This window comes from Nuphar pumila, chromosome 2, assembly GCF_984573655.1.
Source record: "Nuphar pumila chromosome 2, dmNupPumi1.hap1.1, whole genome shotgun sequence".
Taxonomy (NCBI): domain Eukaryota; kingdom Viridiplantae; phylum Streptophyta; class Magnoliopsida; order Nymphaeales; family Nymphaeaceae; genus Nuphar; species Nuphar pumila.
In genome coordinates, this window is record NC_143250.1 from 66,816,752 (window position 1) to 66,839,311 (window position 22,560).

Sequence of the window (22,560 nt, forward strand, 5' to 3'; positions counted from 1 at the left end):
TTATATGTGCCCTCTGATTTTTCCAACCAAATAAACCTTTGAAGAAGTCTAGTAAACCTTTTCTCCACTTTCTTTGGAATCTTAAAAACCTGCATTTAGTGTAAGGGCATGGGTATAATGTTAAACTTCACCAATGAAATGTGGTCAGCTTTGGATAGAAGACGGGTTGCACAATTCTAATTTTTTTTGCGTAACCTTATCTTCAAAGAGGGTCCAATGTAGCTCTTTAGAAATACCAAAGTGGAGAGGTAAACCAAGATACTTCATAGGTAGCGACCTAGTCTCATAATAAAAAATAAAGATAGCTATCTGTTGCATTTCCCCCAAGAGATTGTTCAATACCGTGATTTGACTTTTGACATCATTCATACGCAATTTCGAAATATGAAAAAAGATTTGGATGAGGATCCAAAGAACCCAAAGGTTGTGTTTGGTTGCTTCCCCAAACACCAATAAATCATCGACAAACAAAAGGTGGGAGATGATGACACTATCCAAGACCTTGAAGCCCACAAAAAGGCCATGTATTCCCGTCGAATCAATCATAACTGAACGAGTTTCTAAGTCCATGACAAATAGAAGTGGAGAGAGGGGGTCCCCTTGGCACAACCCCCTCTTTGGCTTAAAGAGGTCCCCCTTTTCTCCGTTGATGGACACCGCAATGGATGAGGCATTAAGCAAGGCCTTAATCCATGATGTCCATTTATCACCCAAACCCAAAATTTTCAAACAATATATGTAAGAAGAAGCGCCAATCTAAAGAATCAAATGCTTTTTCCAAGTCAAATTTTAAGATGAAAGATTTCTTACCTAACGCTTTGATGAAATGCAAGGCTTCATGAGTAAGAACACATGAATTATGAAACCTTCTTCTAGGGATGAAAGTGCGTTGAGAGTCTAAAATTATAGGCCCTACAAGAAGCTTTAGTCTAGATGGGAAGACTTTTGAAACAATCTTGAAGATTGTCCTCACCAATGAAATAGGCCGAAACTAATCTATGAATTTCGTGAGTCCTTTGGGATGAGAATAAGAATTAATTTACCCAATACTTGAGAAAGCTTCACATTGCTATGAAAATCAACCATCATTTGGAAGAGGTCTCTCTTAACAAAGTCTCATGGCTTCTTCAAAAATTCAATGGGGAACCCATTTACATCGGGGGTTTTCTCATTGAGTAAATTCCATACCTCATTCTTGATTTATTCCAATGAGAAAGAACCAATAGAACACATGAGGGCAACCTCATTCAACCTTGAAAAGTTCAAACCAAACATATCATATGAGGCCTCAGCAACATAAGAGAACCAATCTTTAAAATAGGTGGTTGCCCAAGGAAGAATGTATGAACCTTGGAATGTTGATCCTTCAATCTCCATTGATAGAATATGATTTGACCTTCTTCTATTCGAGGTGCACATGTTAAAGAATTTGGTATGCAGCTCCTCCGACTTATAGCCAGTGAGCCTTGGCTTGTTGCCGTCATCTAATGCTTTCCTGTATCCTCCATTCGCAAATGTCTTGTACTAATTTTTTCTTTTCCATCTTAATGTCGGAGGCCCTTTTCACATCTACCCCTTCTTTCTTCATGTGTTGCAAAGCCTTCAATTTGGACTTTCATTCATTGACTTCCTTGAACTTAGCTTGGCAATGATTTTTATTCCATTCAATGAACTTTGATCTCATAAAAGATAGTTTAAAATGAATCATCAATGCAGCCCACTTTTGAGGTCAAGGTGCCTCCTCCCACCATTTCTAATTTTTTTCTACCAAATTTGGTTCACGAAGCTACCAAAGCTTCATTCGAAAAGATGACAATGCGCGGGATCCCCTTGTGCCCCAAGATAACCAAATTATTGATCAGTGATCCAAAATTGAAATTGGATCAACCTTAGCACACATGTCATGTTAACATTATAGCATTAACAAAGTGATCAAGAAATGATCCAATCTTCTCATTACCAGTGGCACCCTCTTATTGAACCAAGTAAATTTGGACCCTTGCATGGAGAGATCCAAGAGATGACAATCATCAAGAAGTCATGCAAACTTGCACATGCTATAAGCATACCTATGATTAGTGTTTGAGTCTGCCATTTGTAAAATGGAGTTAAAGTCACCACCAATGCACTAATCTTCTGTGACAAATAAGATTGTGCCATCATGAATTTGTTTAAGCTCTTTCAAAAAATTCTTCTTGAAGGAGAAGATGCAAGACACATATACGCTAGTGAACAAAGTTCGATAACCATGGATGGGGTTAATGAACAATAGTGAAATGAAAAAATCCCCCAAGCCATAGACCGTGGTACCTATCCTCTGTCTCCAAGTAAGTAACATGCCTCTGATTGCCTCCTTGCTGGTTTGAAAGTAAATTCACAATCCCTCCAAACTTCATCCACAAAAATTAGATCAATGAAACTCATTTTTGTCTCTTCAATTGAATGATGTCTGACTTGATATGCTAAATTTTATTTGATAACAAAATCTGCTTGTCGCGGCCATGTAAGCCATGGACATTCCATGATAGGATCTTTATTAATAACCAATTTATTTCAAACCCTTATGAAGGCAAGCCCGACCTCATGTTATGAAAATATGTGAGAGAAGATTATAGTTTTTTATCTGCATAGTTGTTACCATATTTTCACAAAAAGACGTGCAAATTTAGCTTGATTGCGCTTAGAACTTCATTCAGAGTACTATCATTTTAAAAAAAAAGTGACATAAAGCTATTGCCGGCAAGAGAAGGGAGAGATGGCCATGAAGTGGATCTGTCAGTGGCGTCATGGTGGGTGTTGGCAAGGTCGGTGGTGCCATGGTGGTTGTGGGCAAAGTCAATGGCATGAAAAAGGTTCTTAGTGGACATAAATGACATGGTAGACAGAGCGGACACAATCCCCTATTACGGGTGAACCATTGCTAACAGGTGGGATGAGATAAACAAGTTGGACACAACCCCCAGAACAGGATGAATGCTCAATGTCTAGTGAGGCTAGGGAGTTCGGCTTTGGGTTGGGGTCAAGGCAAGGTAGTTGACCCAGGTCCACCCACAAGCTAGAGATAGCTACCAAATTTGGTGGTAGAGGTGGGTTCTCTTGTTCAAAATGTGGGGCCACAAAAATAGACCTTTCAAGATCCAAAATAAGGAAAATTAAGCAAAATGAAACAAATGATGTATCAAAATGCTCATAATCGTTATGAAGACTATGGACTTATCTTAAAAGAATTTAAAATTGACAATTTTTAAGAAATCATGGAAGAAAAATTCAAAATTGAAGGTCTTTTGTCAAAAACAAGAATTTGAGAAAAAGTGAATAGACTTCTGTAATTTAGATGTTTCAAAAGACATATGAATTCAAATTGTACCAAATTTGTGAGAGAAGTTTTCTAACATGATTAGAAAACTTTTCCAAGTTACAAAATGGAAAAATCAGTTCTGGTTTAGAAATGGTGACTTTCGTAAGTCACCATTCTATTTCAAGAAATGAACCTATTACAGAACCTGAAGTTTTGTAACCAGTTCTGATTTTTAATAGAATTAAAATAACAAATAGATATAAAAATTTATAAAAATTGAAAAAAATAAACTAGACATATAAAAGAAGACAACCCTTTTTACAGATATGGAAAATGATCTCCCATTGTGGAGATATGACTATGAGAAAATGGACTAAAATCTATGTAATATAAATAATATAGAATGATAGGGGTCTGGTTTTTAATCTAAATGAGGTATGAAATGACCACATAAATCACTGAAAATTGGTAAAAATAAACTAGATTTAATCACAAAGACACCGCTTTTTACGGATCAGAAATACGATCTTCGGTTAGGGAGATACTTCTCCAGCAAGTTGGCCTTGATTTGAATAGCGATTTGTTGAATAACACCATAAATCACAATAGCGATTTGCTAAAGACATTGTAAATCACAATAGTGATTTACTGAAGACAATTGTAAATCACACAATGATTTACTAAGAGACACTATAAATCGCAATTACGATTTACTAAAGAAAATTATAAATCGCAATTGTGATTTATTGAATAATGTCACAAATCGAATGACGATTTGCTAAAGAGCACTATAAATCGCAATGGTGATTTGTCGAAGGACTCCACAAATCAAAATAGTGATTTGCTAAAGAAAGTAGCAAGTTGAATAACGATTTGCTGAATGACACTACAAATCGAACAACAATTTGTTGAAGGATGTTGCAAATCGAATGATGATCTGATTTGTACTGTAAATCGCTACTCTTTGATCTGATTTCTATTATAAATCACTACTATCTGATCTGATTTCTACTGTAAATCGCAACTCTCTGATTTGATTTCTACTATAAATTATTACTCTCTGATGTGATTTCTAGTATAAATCACTACTCTCTGATCTGATTTCTGTTATAAATTGCTACTCTCTGATTTGATTTCTACTGTAAATCGCTACTCTCTGATCTAATTTCTACTGTAAATCGCTACTCTCTGATATGTTTTCTAATGTAAATCACTACTCTCTTATCTGATTTCTATTATAAATCACTCTTTTCAACAGAGAGAGAATAAAAAAACCACGGCTGCTAAGAGAGAAATCTTATTGCTCTTTTCAACAGTTACAAGAGAGAAAGAAAAGAAAGAATTTATACAAGGTAAGGACGACAATCCTAAACCTAAACAAGTTGGGTCTGATCCATAAGAAACTGAGTCTCAAACATAAACCTAAAAAAAAATCTTTTTTTTGGGGGGGGGGGCTGCCCCCCACGACCCTCGCCTGTTGACCGTGCAACAGGACCTGTGCTGGGGGGAACCCTCAGACCCCCTTTCTGTAAGGGAAAAAACTATGAATCAGGCTCTACAACTCATCAGTCAGGAACGAGAAGGCGACCATGTGTTGTAACACAAGCTAAAAACAAAGGTAAAACATCCAAATCTATTTATGGGGAGTGGGAGGACATTTTCATCCAATGCATATCTATCTTATGGGAGGACATTTCCGTCAAAAGCATATCTACCTTTTTTATATGTTATTTTATTATAAAGTCATCGTGGGCAACATTGGCATATGAATTATTACGGGTTCTAAGATATTCCTCTATACACATAGGAACACGCAAATTTGTGTTTCGGGGAGGACACACACCACCCTCCCGTCGAGACTTGTATACAATCCAGTCTTCCCTTAGTTTGGCAGTCGTGAACCCTATATTCCTGTCGACCGCTAAAAATAGGTATGTATGGCATTGCTCGCGAGGAAAGCTGCATCACAAACACCATGCTATATTCATCTCGTTCAATGTTGCACAGCTTGGGCACCACCATCCTGGGGTCATTGGTTATAACCTGTTTGTGGCTTGCATAAGACACAAGAGGTAGTGTGCAAATTGATCATTCGATGTTTGACCATGAGGAAGGATATGGTTAATATCCTTTTCGGAGAAGGTATCGACTACGTCTGACTATTGAAGACCACCTATCTGTACACAACATACCATGACAGTCACACGTCTCCAGAATTCGTTTGGACTGAGTTGAGACGTCTTGATATCCTTGAGATCAAGGTGATTTACATCCCGAGTTTGTCGCCAGTGTAAACCCTCTATACGATGTTCAATATCCGTAACATATGCGTCACAAAAAAGTCAAAGTTGCAGATGCTTACCACTGGACCTCTTCCATCATTCCAGTTTTGCACTTTGTTCATGAATACATATGGTGTTGCTGGTAAGTTCCTTAACTTAAAGGTTAATGAGCTACTACCCTTTCTTGTGCCCTTGAATCCATGGGTACCCGCGAAGGATCAAGAAATGACCGGACCTTATGGGTCTTTAACAGTAACAATAGTATTGTTGTAACTCGCTTAAACATGAATAACTCCTATTGGTGTTCGACTCCCACTCTTATGTGAACTAATACAACTATTTCTACGTAAACCAATTCTTGGTATAGGTTTTGTCATATTCTATTTATTATCATCTCATAAATATGAGTCCAAGATATACAGATATATCCATTTCACATGAAAACAAATCCTTTATTTATTTGTACTGTACATTAGGTCTCTTACAAAGTTAAGTTCTTATTTATAAATATTATCCATGTCTCTGTTTATGTTTCTGATTGGAACAAATTACTATAATTCATTCTTGCTTGCCTACAGATCAGTTGACATTTTTCACAAATCTTATGAATAAAGGCTCTTATTTTCATATTCATCATGACTTCTGCTCGTTGCATATCCTGGTCTACTACCTTACAAATAGCATTTTCTACTGCGGTTTAGCAGCAAATGGGGGTACCCCTTCTTGTGCTCTTGAATCCACAGGTACCCGTGGAGGACTAAGAAATGACCTGACCTTGTGGGTTTGTAACAATAACAATAGTATTGTTGAAACTCACTTGAATATGAATAACTCCTATTGGTGTTCGACCCCCACTCTTACATGAACTAATACGGCTAATTCTACGTGAACCAATTCTTGGTATAGGTTTTGTCATATTCTATTTATTATCATCTCATAAATATGAGTAAGAGATATTCAGATATATCCATTTCATGTGAAAACAAATCATTTATTTATTTGTACTATACATTAGGTCTCTTACAAAGTTAAGTTCCTTTTTATAAATATTATCCTTGTCTCTATTTATGTTTCAGATTGAAACAAATTACTATAATTCATCCTCGCCTACGGATCAGTTGATATTTTTCACAAATCTTACGAAAAAAGGCTCTTATTTTCATATTTATTATGACTTCTGCTCGTTGCATACCCTAGTCTACTACCATACGAATAGCATTTCCTACTGCGGTTTGAGTAGCAAATGGGGGTGCCCCTTCTTATGCCCTTGAATCCATAGGTACCAGCGGAGGACCAAGAAACGACCCGACCTTGTGGGTCTTTAACAATAACAATAGTATTGTTGAAACTCACTTGAACATGAATAATTCCTATTGGTGTTCGACCCCTACTCTTACATGAACTAATACGGCTATTTCTACATGAACCAATTCTTGGTATAGGTTTTATCACATTCTATTTATTATCATCTCATAAATATGAGTCAGAGATATATGGATATATCTATTTCGGAACCTCATGAAGAAGCCACTCCGTCCTCATTCCATGTGGGGTGATCGGGAGGTTTGCTCTCCGTGACCTCAGTGCCTCGGTATGTTGACCACTTGTAGTCTTGGTCATCTAGTATGAGCCAGGAAACGGGTTACGAGCCTCTCCTCTAGTACCAGCGGCCTGAGTTCTTCACGCTTCGACCACTAGCACTTGGTTCATCTTTACTATACAGTTTCCTCAGCAGTGGGATGGAGGCGGGGATGAAGGTTAAAATCAAAACCCGTGTGGGGTTGGACTTACGTTTTTTCCCACCCTGCCTCGCCCCATTTCGATTGGGGATGGAGGACATGAAATTAACGGGGATGAAGGCGGGGATGAAAGTTAAAATTAAAACACGTGCGAGGATGAAGGCAGAATTTTAAGACTGGGCAGGGGTGGAGACATCTCCACCCCGGTGCCATCCCTACTTAACCTAAGTCACCTTCATAGATGGGAGTTCTGGTTGCTGAGGGAGATATGAACCCGAATATTGCCTTCCTCCAAAGACACCCTTCAAACCCATTCTGGTTCCATGTAAAAGAAAGTTAAGATTTCATGAATGTCCGACAAACTGTCACTTGTCTTGGTCACTTCTTCCTCAAAATATGAATTTGTTTTATGCCATCCGCTGTATTGAGGATAAGCCTCACACGAACAGATCATTATCATGCATCTTCTGCTACAGCAGTATTAATCCCCCACAATCCAAGAAATATCAAGTTGTTATAGCCCAATCTTCCAAGTGACGGGAAAAGATTAGCCAACGTACGTGTAACGGATATGTTCATCTGCATATATTCCAAATTCCTTGCAACTATATATCACCATATTCCATATGTGCTGAAAAGACGTTCACGAACTTAGCATATCTCTTAGAATTGTGAAGATGATAACGATGTGTTCCTGTGAGGCTTATCTTCAAAATTATCACAGAATCACAAGCTAACAAAAGGGATCATAGTCTGCAGCCCTCTCACATGGATTGTAAGCAGTCGATAGATCACACCAGTGTTTCCTTTTTCCAACTTCTGTTGACGTCTTTGTTTTTCTACACGTTACAATTGGCAAGATATATATATATATATATATAAAGGAAACTAGAATAGGTTTATCAGCAAAATATGTTTACAGAACAGAAATTTGTATAGTTTTTTTTCCTAAAATTTCACCGTATGAATGTGATCTAGATGCTTGATTTGTAGAAACATACTCTTGGATCATCCTACTAGGATGTATAAGATAGATCTTTTAAGGCTTGAAAATCAACGACTCAAAATTTTTCAAGCATAAAAAATACGATTACAATGATCCAACAGATGATTCCTAACAAGACCACGCCAAATGCATCCTCTCTCTCTCTCTCTCGATATATATATATATATATATATATATATATATATATATATATATAGTCATTTTTGTTGAAATTTATTAAAAATATTAAAATATTATCCATGCGTGTTCGGATAATGTCAGTGTGTCCTATTTTTGTCGCCCCTAAACTCAGACCCTATTGAGTGTTACTATGATATGAACCCTGGAAATAAAACTTCATAAATACTCCCGACTCCTCTGCCCATTCCAAAAGCTTTCCCTTATGCCCTGGCTTGCGCATGGGACACACTATATATTTCAAACTCGAGATATCCCTTCATCTCAATATAAGTCAAGCAGACTATCTGCCTATATATATATATATATATAAGAACTAATGTATGAACCACTATGTGATCTACATGCTTGGTTTTATAAGAACCCACTCTTGAATCATCCGATTTTGATGCATAAACATGATTTTTTTAAAGCTTTGAAATCAATGGCTCATAATCATCATAAAGATTCAAACATTAAAAAATCACATTTTTTTCATCGAAAATACATGATCTAACAGTTTATTCCTAGCAAATTCACCATGCCAAGGATATCTACATAGTTGGATTTACAAAAAAATTATTGAAAATGCCAATATTTCTAGTTCTCATATATGAGAACTGAAAATATGAGAACTAGAATCACGATTTTCATGTATTTTTTGTTTTTTTTTCTTGAATCTAACCATACAGATGTGATCAACATGCTTGGTTTTATCAGAACTAGCTCTTGAATCATCCAATTTTGATGCATAAACAAGAGTTTTTTAAGGCTTTAAAATCAATGACTCAAAATCATGATAAAGATTCAAGCATTCAAAAATCACATTTTTTCATAAAAAATACATGACCCAACAGTTGATTCCTAGCAAATTCACCGTGCCAAGCACATCCACATAGTTGGATTTACAAAAAAAAAACATTGAAAATGCCAATATTTCTAGTTCTCATATTCTAGCGATTCTCTATATATAGGCAAAGCCTGGTCTTGATAATTAATTATAGCATTATAATGTTTTTCATCTAATGTAACATGTTGCAATAAATATTTTTTCTTTCCTAAAAAAACACATGTAGCAATAAATAACATACCATTTATGCCACTAATAATACACTTTAAACTTATTTTATGTTTACAAGCCAAACCAACTTCTCATTATAGATATATATTACACACCAGTCTCCATCTGTTGCAATGGTTTTCTCATTATTGACGTAAGCTCAAAAGTGTACGTACAGGGAAAGTAAGGAGAGGAAGTGCTCCCTACGTGTGTGGGACTCCTTCCAAGAAGGGCTGGTGGTTTGTTCTCTAGCATAAATAAAGACTGTCGGTAAGGCACCCCCTCACAAACTATGTAAAAGAGAGACGTTTTGGAGTTTGAGTTTTGAGATTTTTGGCATTCAAGATAGGAAGGCCTACACACCCCAATCATCATCTTTGTCCATGCATGCATCCCTCTCTTGCTTTAACTAATCACTATCGTTCATGAGTTTGTTTTTAGGTGGCATCATGGGCCATTATATATTGACAAAAAATACTTCCCTGGACCATGAGAATCTAACCCACCTAAAGACAAGCCTCCCCCCCAATAAGACATGGTGACTCATGCAATGATCTTATTCCATTCATATCTATCTTTTGTTCTATTCGAATTGTGTCCCTTTAAAGATTTATTATGATTATCAATTAAGGTTGCTTCTCATCTTTCATTTGTTTTTCCATGGAGGAGAAATATAACGCATTTAAAGGGAATTTATTTCATTCCAGCTTGTCGGTATGGATCTTTTAACATGAAATTTGGTGCATCATTTTTCCTTTCATTTATTGGAGGTTTAATCTTGATAGAAGCTTTTGATGAATGATTGAAAATTGGTGATCCATCTCTTATCTGGAGCGCTTGGTTTTATTTCCCATGAATGATGTGGGGGCCAACCTGAGATACCATCAAAACTCAGTTATAAATCTTTTTCTTGTAAGCATATTCATATATTAAGGTTACAGGTCTGAGAGGTCTGTATATTGGCTAATTGGATCTGGTCCTACAAAAGCATATCCAAAAACTAGTGGGCTGAAAAACTCGGTGTTCCGAGTACTAGCTGGCCCCGATTTGGTTTATACTGTCTGATCCAGAATGGATTTATGTACCAAACTTAGTTAGATCTAACTGGATCTCTATAGAAATTGGGAAACAAATATGGATGGATGTGGGTAGGGATGCAAACGGATCAGATCCAAATCAGCTAGATACATAGGAAAGTCAGATCCGAATCGTGAGTAGGAACAGCCAAAATTCGTAAATGTGGCATATATACTGGATCTGGTCCGTTTGCATCCCTAGATGCGGGTCGGGCCGGATATGGTCTAATCTGACCCATATTACCCTTTCCAGATGACTTTTACCCGCATAAGACAGGGACTTGGATCATAACTGTATCGATCTGTGACTCCACACTAAGTTCCGAGTTAGATACCCATACCCACTCTTCAAATGTCAAATCCAGTGTGGTGCCAAGCATTAAAATAAAATAAAATAAGACCATACCGAGTGGACGTGAGGGTCAGTCGTAACCTTTTGGATTTTACATTAGAAATGTTTGAGAAGGATGTGGGGCCGACAGCCAGTAGATGAGCCACACACTCCCCTGCCTTGGATTGGGCTAGGTGCGGGGGACAAGCTCTCCATCCCCACCCCGTCTCAAAATTTTGTCCTTCATCCCCGGTCCATCTCCATGCTGGTTTTAATTTTCACCTCTATCCAAAGGCGTAGCTAGGGGGGTAGCCCAGTCCTGCCTCCCGAAACAGTTATTTTTTTTTTTAAAGCCCAGCCCTGATTCCATATGAAATAGATTTTTATCCATTTTTGTAGCCCAGCCCAGTCCTAGCCCAGCCCTGACTGCAGCAAATAGTTCGATTCGTCCATATGAAATAGATTTTTATTAATAATTATAGCCATTTTTTATGTTATCTCAAAAAAAAAATATTCGGGGCCGCTGCCCCCGAACCCCCGACTATCACACAAATTTTTTTTTTTGCTACACCCCTGTTTGCTCCCCCCTCACATGAATCCTAGCTACACCACTGCCTCTATCTCCGGCCTCCATTTCTCGCTTCATGTCCTCCATTCCCGCCTTGTCTCAAAATTTTGCCCTTTAAGCCGACCCCGGTCTATCCCCATGGCGGGTTTTAATTTTCACCTCTAGCTCTGGGGTCTCATTTCCTCCATTCCCACCCCAAATGGAGTGGGTTCAAACGGATCTATGTTTTCTCTTGGTACAGGATTTAACCGTTTTCCCCAGGTCTACTGCCATCCATACTTGGACGGAAGTCAGAAGAACACCATGGATGGATATGCTGTTTCTTAGATGGGTACCACCAATTTTTTGAGAGCCATTCAAGTTTTAGATGAACGGCATCTACAATGCAAAAAAATGAACAGGCTGAAATATGTTTTCCATGCAAAACCCAATTCATCCAAGTTCATGAAGCTTGGATTGTTGAGCCAGCACAACCAGGTCTTGGTGTCGGGTGCAGTTTCTTCGGATTATAAATTAAAAAAAAAAAAATTATGAAGCTTGTTGGCACTTCACGTTTCTCCAAATCATTGCCCAATAAACCATGTTAAGATGTATATTACAAGGACATGTTACTTAGGCCCTTATATCTAGGCAAGGCAACAGGACACGCATGGATAAACCATGTGACACGTCATGAGATGTTCTTAATTATTTTAAGATTATTTTGATATTTTTATTAATGTTTTAAATATATACATCAAATACCAACAGTTTCTTCTCAAGAACAATTAACACAACCATAGCTTTGTGCCCTAATTTTCCAAAAAAATGCACATTGAAGGGACATGGACTAAGATGTAAACATCAAATATTTCACAAAATATTGAAGGGAGTAAGATGGGTTGAACGAGTAATGGTGATGGTGTACGTTTGAGTTGCACTTTAAAACAAGAATTGATTTGATAAGATTCAAGTCCCCATAATTCAAATTCTTATTGTCAAAGAAAGAGGCACTTTGCTTTTGGGTTTATTAAAACATAAACTTTCAGCGGCAGTGAGATGTAGGGCGTGGCTTGACGATAAGTTTAATTATTGAGAATGTGAAAGCAGCTCCAAATTTTCTTTTTTCAGTCATGGGTTCTTCATATTTCTTCAGATGTATAAGATTTCGAATCTATTCTTTGAACTCTCTCTCTCTCTCTCTCTCTCTGATAACGTAGTTGTACTCAGTATGCTTGATTTAGTAGGACTCAACCTTTCGTTTGTGTTTTTTCCATAAAAAACATGATTTTTAAGTCCAAAATTTTGATGCATTACAGTCATTTTGATTTTTCAATAGCCGAGAAAACCTGCCTTGGTGTTGCAAATTTGCAATCTGGCAATCCAAATGCCAATCCCCACTAAACAAAGCATGTAAATCACAGCCATAGTGTCAGCTTAATTAGAAAATAAAAATAACATTTGCTAAGTTTGTAATATATATATATATATATATATAGAGAGAGAGAGAGAGAGTAATGCACTCATTCTGCCCAGTTAGGCCCATTCAAAAATAGTAGTTTTCCGTATTTTTTCTCACATATAACACGATACATGTGATCTATAGGTTTTGTTTAGTGAGAACCAGCTTTTGGATCACCGAAATCTGACCTGTATTCAGGTTTTTTCAGTGATTCAAAATCAATGGCTATGAAGGCATCAATTTTTTTCGTCTCATAAAAATATATTTTTTGTTTAAGAATATGATCCGAAAGTCGATTCACACTCAATCAGGCATGTAAACACATCTAACCCTATAGATCTGTCATAAAACACTGCAAACTATGAGGCCTAACCGGCAGAACGTGAAAAGAGGGCCTAACATGTTCAGTTGTCTTATATATATATATATATATATATATATATATATATATATATATATATATATATATATATATATATATATAGAGAGAGAGAGAGAGAGAGAGAGAGAGAGAGAGAGAGAGAGAGAGAGAGAGAGAGATATTGTATTCTAAAACCTATACCAAAGGGGCCGAATGAGATAGTCGAATGGCTGGGTCGAAATCTCATAATTAAGGGGTCTGGGGTTCGAATCCACGGGGGTTATCACCAGCATACTCATAAAAAGGAAAAAAAATGACAAAAATATTGGTTCCACCCACCAAACCCTTTTTCCCGTATAAGAAAAAGAGGGATGGTCCAACTCCCGCATAATGTGAATCGGTACTATCAAAAGTAGGTTCTCATAGCCATGATTATTGAATTATCAGGATCTTAGTGGTTCCAAAGCCCATGTCAAATATATATATATATATATATATATATATATATATATATATATATATATATATATATGAGGCCCACATTATTTCCTATTTTCAAAGCATTATTATTTAGTACATGGAGAGTGTGGACTAGGGGGGAAGGGAACCCACGTAACCTCATGCTGCAAAGTGTGGCGCCACATAGGAAGACTTTTTGCTTTGCTGATGCAACCTATTTGTCCTTGAAGCTGCTACTGTGTCGGCAGGTGGGCCCACAAAGGCCCTGCCACCAGATCCATAGGCTTCATTGGTGGGCCCCAACAAGTAATGTTACTATTTTGTTGAAAGTGGAATATTACTTGTTAAAAGCCGAGTAGAACGATATATCATTTTATTAATCAATACGTCTATTTGGCTGAAAGTGGAATATTTTTTTGTTAAACAATTTTATAATGCTAGGCATGTTCTTTGTCATATGATTCTTTCACCGGTATTTAAAAACATGACTAAGTTTGGGAACTTCATGTAGAAACATGATCAAGTTCACGTTCTTGGTCACGTTTCACATGAATTTTAGATAGAGAACTTCCAACCACTAAACTCTATTTTGTTAAAGCATCTGGATAGGCTTCACAGGCTCAATGATTTTGGACTTGTATAACGATAATCTAAAAGAGTGCAAACAACTCATCATAGACTCCCATAGAAGTCATTTTGCACTCTTCACAAGTCATAGCAAAATCCTGATAAGTTGTGTTTGTCTAACCAGCTGCACTGGCCACTTGCTCATTGCAATCTGATTGTTTAAGATTAATGATACATTATGACATCAATGTAATCTATCTCTTCATTATTGATGATTATCAATGAAACATCAATAGATTATGCAAATTAATTTGAAACCCCTCTTCTCCAAATGCTATAGAAAATAATATCAACAAAATCATGATCCAGCCATTGCCATCAAAGAGCTAGGCCATAATTTCACCAATAACATGCACCAATCATGCATCTTAACGTTTCGGATTAGATAACCATCAAGTTGTTTTCCCAAAAAATTTGCGTGAATGTCACAAAGTTGAAGGGACGTCACAAGTTCAAAACCCATGGGTCACATCCCTTGTTGTAAGGTCGAAGCTGGGTGTACTCCCAGATGGGCAGGTGGGGGGGGGGCTCAAGGGTTTTACCAGTCGGAAGCCAGCCAATGCACGGTCGGTGATAGGGGGGGTTCTTCCCATAAATAATATATATATATATATAGTTGTCATTTGTGGTAGATGGTGTACAATGAATCATCAAGAAAGTCTTGATTAAGGTTATTAAAAGTCGTGTTTTAGAAAATATGTCAAAATTTTGATGCATTAAAAAAGGAGAATACTGTTCTTCTATGCATTGACTAAAAAATATTCATAGCAAAAGCAAATGTGAAGGTAGACCAGTACTTCATGATTATTTTGAAAAGATCCTCTAATTTTCTGCATTTAGACTAGTCATCAGTAACATTAGGTTTTATATGCCATCAGTACAACATTGTTTTTCAGTGGACCTCATTGATCAACCCTATGTGCTCCCTACTATTCCAACTGCCTCTTCTTATTTTATTTTACAAACTTTATAATTGGGGAAAAACAATGTCATTCTAAATATTATTTACCTAAGCTATCCATGAAGAATATCATTAAGGCAACACCATTAAATATCATTAAATACATGATCAATATAATTAGAGTCAGATGGTGTAATTTCCTTTAAAAAGATTCTTTTATTTATGTCCAATATAATTTTAGCCAGACAATAAGCTTCAATATCATTTAATTTTAAAGAAACTAAGAAATATTAAAGGCACAAATACCATTAATAAACACATGCTGGATTAAATTTCACTAAACTTGTCATGTTTGGCCAAACCATTGCTGATTAGAACAAATTGGACATGCTTCAGAATTTCATAAATGTAACAATCTATCCAAACCGACCATTGCAATAAGATAAGGCCATAGCATTGACAGGAAATGGGGAACACATCTTTTAAGGCTGCCTCCATAATACGGAGGTGGTTGGTCCCATATCTGGTTTGACCAACCAATATTAGTCCTTTGACTGTCCACGTTTCCGTGCCGCCTTGGCTGGAAATTATAGGCCATGGTTCCATGCAGACCAAATGGTGTCAACCCCACCAGTTTCCGGTAGGTGCCTGCGATGTGGTTTGGTACCATGGGGATGTCATATTCAAGTGTATGCATCACATGATTATCCAAGTTTCATATGATTATCCACATTGATACAAAATTTCTGGTGCTCACATTGGAAGCTATGATATGGGTAGTTCTAGGTATGGTTGTAAATGAACATTTTTATTACTTTCATAGGGAGGTATGATACAGTTAGTTTTTTATATGGTTGAAAATGAACATTTGCTATTGCTTGCATAGTAAGATATAGCAAAGCTATTTCTTGATATGATTGTAAGAGACGTATGACAAACAATCTCCAAAAATATGCAGTCATTGTATTCATGTTTGAATTCTTTTGATAGAAAATATTGACTTGCTTAGAGAACGATGCCGAATAAGACATGCATGGGAGACATGGAGTAGGCAGCATTAAATGGGTGCTGATCTTAATCGTGTACTTCTTCCGCCTAAGTTTGCCAATGGCATTAATTTTCCTTAGTAGCAGGTACAAGCTTGTCATGACCTGTGCCCACAACCACAGAAGATCACCGAAAGTGTACGTCATTTTAGTTGATTTATTTAACTTCTGGGCCCTTGGCTTGGCTGATTCACAGGTCTCTGATCCTGAGGGTGATTTCTCTGTGTAAATATAAATAAAAAAAAAAAAGACTCGGTTGAGTGGCCGTAAATTTACTAAATAGGTTCAAGTTGCTTGCAAAATACACCATCTATGACCACGAACTCTGTTACCCAGTTTTATTTGATTCTATGCAGCAAATATCAGTAATATTTCGAAAATACCATGATTGTATCACGATATTTTCAAAAGCCGACATTATCTAAAAAAAGTATGATAATTTCAAAATATCACCTATTTTAAAAATATAGTTATATATATAACCATGATATTAATACAGTTTAAAAAAACTTCTAATAATTTTTTTATACATTTCAAATTAATGTGCAGTTCCTATTTTACATTGTTAATGTTTCCTATGACAATATTGTCTCGAGATTCTCCTAAGAAAAGTTTCAAATTATCGCAAGATTTCCCTCCATACCCATCAAGGCGGTTGAAAAGGACAAACCACCAACTTAACTTATTCCTGCTTCTTCATAAATAAGAGAAACACCTTTCCTTTTTCTGAATTATAGACCAAAACTTTCCCTCTTGGAGAAATGTCACCGTTCCTACCACTTATATCAAAGTTCAATAGTTATGTTCACTCAATGACAAAAGTTTACCCCATGCATGTACGGCATAGTTGCTTTAGTTGACCTAATTCTCCTTGAGAAAGAATAATGGGAGTGATTGTACCCTAGGAGCAAATAAGCATAAGAAATGAATTTAATCATAGGAAACTAATTTCTATGGCTGTCTCCGTATATGATTCCTCATCACCCTCTCTTCATTTCCTTTTCTGACAATTAATGAATTTTTTCCTTCGTTTCAAATAAAAAAAAAGCATAAGAAATGAGTATGATAATAGGAAACTACTTTTTACAATGTAAATGGTTGACTGTTTACTAAGAATGCATTAACCAAATATATATGCTTAATTAAGACCCTTCTTCCCTTTTTCTTTTTTCAAAGAATTGGCATGCCTTCTCGTGAAGACAAAGTGGGTCTAGCCAACTAACTCGTGATGGGATTTGGAGTCATTTTTTTCGATTTATAACCTGAAGAAACTAACTCATGAAGACGGGTCACTGGCTCAGCCTGCCATACCTACGGTTATCATGCTGGTGGCATAAAACTCTGAGGCTAGGAGCACAGGCAAGTTTGGTCCTACATTGTAGTAGATTGTGGCGTACAAGGCATGACTAGAGATAGGCATGCTGAATTGGCGTAACTTTGACTGGTCCGGTCTGTATTTCAACTCTGCCAACTAAAACCAAAATAATTGGCTTGGGCCATTTCCAAATTAATTAGCTTGGCCCAGTGTTGCTGGTGCTAGATTAGGCTTACAGTGAAATTGGCAAAAGATGGGGTATACAAGAAACATGGCATGAACAAAAAGTTGATGTGACCCTCCTCAATTTATCTCTATATAAACGCAAGACAATATGGACATGTACCAAGATATCAAGAATTGTTAGGTCTTGTCCCAATCCTACATATGAGAGAGAGAGAGAGTCTATTTATTGATTGTACCACCCCAACTGAAGTTTCGTATCACTAGGCCCCAACAAGATAACGGACTCATTCACCAGGCAGTAGCTCATCTCTCTTTTTCCCCCAGAAAAAGAAAAACAGTTGCACTTGCTTGTTTTGTATCTTTGCTTCTTCCTATCCTCTTTCTAGCTAGATGGCACTGCCTCTTGTTTTCCTTCTAGTGACCATACTGCAGATATTAAGCCGCAGCAGCGGTCAGAGACCCCCATCTCCTGGCTACTACCCAACCTCCATCTACCCTTCCTCCTCTTTCTATCAATCCTTTGCAAACCTCTGGGGTTCTCAACACCAATCTGTTTCTCCAGACCAATCTTCTGTCACTATTTGGCTTGACAGATACTCAGGTTCTCATCTCTCTAGTTATATATGTGTTTGTGTGTGTCTACTTCTCATTAAACTGCTGATGCTATATTTCTTGTGAAAATCAGGAAGCGGGTTTAAGTCTACAAGGGCATACCGATCGGGTTATTTTGGAGCAGCAATCAAACTCCAATCTGGTTACACTGCAGGAGTCATAACCTCATTCTATGTGAGTTAATATATATATATATATATATATATATATATATATATATATATATATATATGTGTGTGTGTGTGTGTGTGTGTGTGTGAAATTTTGAATTAAGATTGAGTTGTCAGTTGAAAATTTGCAGCTTTCCAATGGGGATCAGTATCCTGGGCATCATGATGAAGTGGACATTGAGTTCTTGGGCACCACGCCAGGAAAACCCTATACACTGCAAACCAATGTATACATCAATGGAACTGGTGATGGGAGGATTATCGGGAGAGAGGTGCAGTTTCATCTGTGGTTTGATCCCACTGCTGATTTTCACAACTACGCCATACTTTGGAATCCAAGGGAGATAGTGTGAGTAACTATTTGTTCAATTATTGTCGTCGCTGTTACTACAGTTTTGCCAACGCTACTTTACTAGAGCACTCTCACCTCTGTGTGTGTCTTTTCCCTAATGACAACTTATCCTGTCATTACTGAAAAATATGTCACAATCGTAATGACCTTTTGATGGAAGTAGATTCGGTGATCGGCCGCCTGCTTTACAAAAGTCCTCGGCCAATCACTGACTGCCACATCCCACACTTCCTCCCTCTTTCAAAAGAGGATCCCACACCTCCCCATTCTTTCAAAATGATCTCAAAGTACTCGGTCCGATCATTGGATCCTTCAGTCTTTTCATGACACCAGTACAGTCATACACACTCGGATGGATTACCTTTTGCTTTCGCCCTCTTTAAAAGTAAGTAGCTAATGGTGTTGGCTTTGTGTCACACATCACAATACTCAATAGTAGACTAAGTGATTTATAATTGAGAGTCACCTTTGTGACTAGTTCAATGTTACTTGTCATGGGGATCGGTGCGAATCGGCTGATTCTTATTGTGTTGGTAGAAAATTGATATGAAACAGACCCGTTTCGGGGTTTTTTTCAAATAAATCATAAAAATCCTATAAATTAATGTTTTTAAATATTTGTAAATATTATTTTAATATTTTGTGACACATGTCAACTGTTAGATTCAGTTGAGAATTGGAATCAACCGATTCACCTGAATCGTTGGCCAAACGATTCGATCGCCCATTTGATAACATTGGACTAGCTAGCTCGTTATTTCCTCTGTATGTGAACCAGCAATTTGTGATACCATTAGCCACTTTTAAGAGAGGGATACACCTGGTGGCTCCAAAGGGTGCCAATCATCGAAAGTGATTGCTCTGATTGTTGGATCCTTGTTCTACATCATTGGAATTCTGTTTCTTGTGCTTCGTATCTTTCATGAAAACACTGTACCTATTTTCTATATCAACTGTTTTTTTCTTAATCTTTGGTTTTCAAATGAAATATAAAGGTTTAAGAAGGTGATTACCTAATTCCAGTGTTGTGTTTAAACGGTAGGTGGGAATGTATTTCCTACCCTATAAAAGTAATTCAGTTGAAAGTCTAAGTATAATATATATAGAGACTTGATAAAAGAGACCCAAGTGCCTATACCTCTATTTTGTTTAAATTGGTTTTGATGAGATAACAAGAACTTGTGGTCATGGGGCGGAGGGGTAAGCCCTCTGAGTTTTACGCTGACATGGGCTGCAACCTAAGTACGGCAGGCTGAGCCAGCATGGCTAGGTCTCTGCGCCTGGAGCGGTTTCTCCCAGTAAAAATAAAATAAAAAAGAACTCGGGGTCATGTCATGTTGGCTTTGTAACTTTGTTTGTAACGTGCAGATTCTACGTGGATGATGTCCCCATTAGGATATATGCAAGGAGGAGCCCATCCACCTTCCCTCAAAGACCAATGTGGGTATATGCTTCAATATGGGATGCATCTTCTTGGGCTACTGAACATGGAAGGTACAAAGCTGATTATAGTTACCAACCCTTTGTGGCAAAGTACACTAGGTTCATAATCACAGGCTGCCCAGTTTATTCGTCTCAGTACTGCCAGGCAGTGTCAGGCTCTCCGGTTGGCACCTTTGGTTTGACCCTCATGCAGAGGTTGGCCTTGCACTGGGCTGAGAGGTACTACTTGGTTTATGACTACTGCAAGGATTTCTCTAGGGACCGTTCCCTTCTCCCAGAGTGTTGGACCTCCTCTAGCACCTCAATTAAGACTTGAACAAAAAAAAAGTTTCAGGAACAAAACATGCAGGCTCTCCCCTTGTTGTCAAAAGGAAGATTTATGGGCCCATTTTGAGGGCAAAAGCTGAAAGTGACGTACAGTTTTATGTGTATACAAATATTGGGTAGTTTGGATACTTTTTTTACATATTGTGTGGCTATGATGTGGGTCTCAAATGATGATTTGTTGTTTTCTCAAATGTCATGTACTAGGGCATAGGACATTGTGTAATACCCCCATGGTAAGGGGCATTATAATTAAGAGATGTTGCTGCTTGTTGTAAGAATGGGAAGATTGCTAATTAAATGATGATAAATGAAACATAAGTGTGTTTTTTTTTGCCTCTCAACTTTTGTATGTTTTTTTTTCCTGTTTTTATGATCAAGCTAGGGAATTAAGCCCCCCCTTTACTTTCCAGTAGACTAGCCCTAGCTACTACTAGCTACTGGGGATTATACAACTCATGTAGTTATTCAACCACCCATACCAGTGGGGCTTGAACTTGCAATGTTACATCAAGTATGTGACTTGCACAAACTACCAAACAGACAGCCCAAAAAAAGCTTGCATCTAAATATGTGAACGGATTTGTTAAGTTCGGTACCACTCATCCCCTATGTCATCCCCCTTCATCTCTCTTTTATGTTGCAAGTTGTTTTGATCAAATCTAACCTTATAGATGGATTCAGCATGGTGGATTTAATAAGAATCGACCCTTTGAATCATATCTGTTTGTTGAAAAACAATGACTTTTTAAATCACAAAATTTCTTGTTTTGTCAACAGTTGATTTTTGAATCGCCAACAAAAAATCCAGCACACAAGTCGGATTTCGGCGCTTTAATTACTGATCTTCACTAAACAAATGATGTAGATCACACCTATGGAGCCTGATTTGATCAAAGTAATTTGCATCAATGAAATCATAAGGGGTATGAAGATTAGGATGACAAAGAGGATGAGTGGAACTGCTTTCGGATTTGTTTCATGTCATTATCAGTATTGAGGATAAGCCTCATCTTTGGCTGAAGCACCATTCATCCCCCCCACCCACACACACACAATCTAAGAGACGTTTAGATTCTCATGTATCATGTTGTTGTATCCTAATCTTCCAAGTGAGAAGAGGTAAGCCAATGTGTAACAGATATATTTCACCTACATATATTCCAAATTCACTGCAACTATCACCATATATAGGTGTCCAAAAGACATTCAGGATCAACTGAGCATCCCTTGTGTGAGAGGGTGGGTGACTACTATTACATTGAGTCCCAAGCACAGAGGCTACTCTTTAAAATTCACTTCTGTTTCTAAAGGAAGACAAAGGACGTGTTTGTTTTGTACACGTTACAATTGGCAACATACATATGTGGGATGTTGACAGGTTAACGGACATGCACTCAGCCAGAACGTGTCCTATAATGCCAAACGAAGGAAAACAAATTTTACACAGATATTAAAATGATGCCTTCGATTGTATGGGGCCAGTGCAATCAATATTTTTGAACTTATCCCAGCAGGTATTGTCAGTAACCAAAGCAATTAGTGATAACTGATACGGCAAAAATTCATTAAAGAATGGATACATGAATAAAAATGTCTGTTTTTTGTTCAAAATATAGTTGAGCAGGGAGACAACTTCTATGGAATTCGAGTTCGCAGGCATATATATGAAATTTCTCCTTGAAAATGAAGCTTGGGAATAGGAATTACAGGATTTGGATCCAATACTCAATGTGATTCCGAATTTCAGATCCAAGATCGGATAAATTTAGAAACATATTTGGAGAGTTTTAAAAGCAATTTTTTT

At 37.3% G+C, this 22,560-nt stretch overlaps 1 protein-coding gene across 1 annotated transcript; it reads left to right on the top strand.

The window, feature by feature from the left end:
* The first annotated feature begins 18,242 nt into the window (after window positions 1–18,242).
* LOC149845648 (putative xyloglucan endotransglucosylase/hydrolase protein 32) lies at window positions 18,243–20,888 on the top strand. Its single transcript, XM_089995889.1, has 4 exons — window positions 18,243–18,453; window positions 18,538–18,638; window positions 18,766–18,983; window positions 20,355–20,888. Exons 1-4 carry the CDS (start codon window positions 18,243–18,245, stop codon window positions 20,743–20,745), a joined length of 921 nt encoding a protein of 306 aa, XP_089852015.1. The 3' UTR covers window positions 20,746–20,888.
* Window positions 20,889–22,560: the final 1,672 nt, after the last annotated feature.

Excerpts from the sequence above, each read along its gene's own strand:
- LOC149845648 (XM_089995889.1), top strand. The coding sequence starts at position 18,243 with ATGGCACTGCCTCTTGTTTTCCTTCTAGTGACCATACTGCAGATATTA. Across the intron at positions 18,454-18,537 it reads TTGGCTTGACAGATACTCAG|GAAGCGGGTTTAAGTCTACA; the intron begins GTTCTCATCTCT and ends TGTGAAAATCAG. Across the intron at positions 18,639-18,765 it reads GAGTCATAACCTCATTCTAT|CTTTCCAATGGGGATCAGTA; the intron begins GTGAGTTAATAT and ends GAAAATTTGCAG.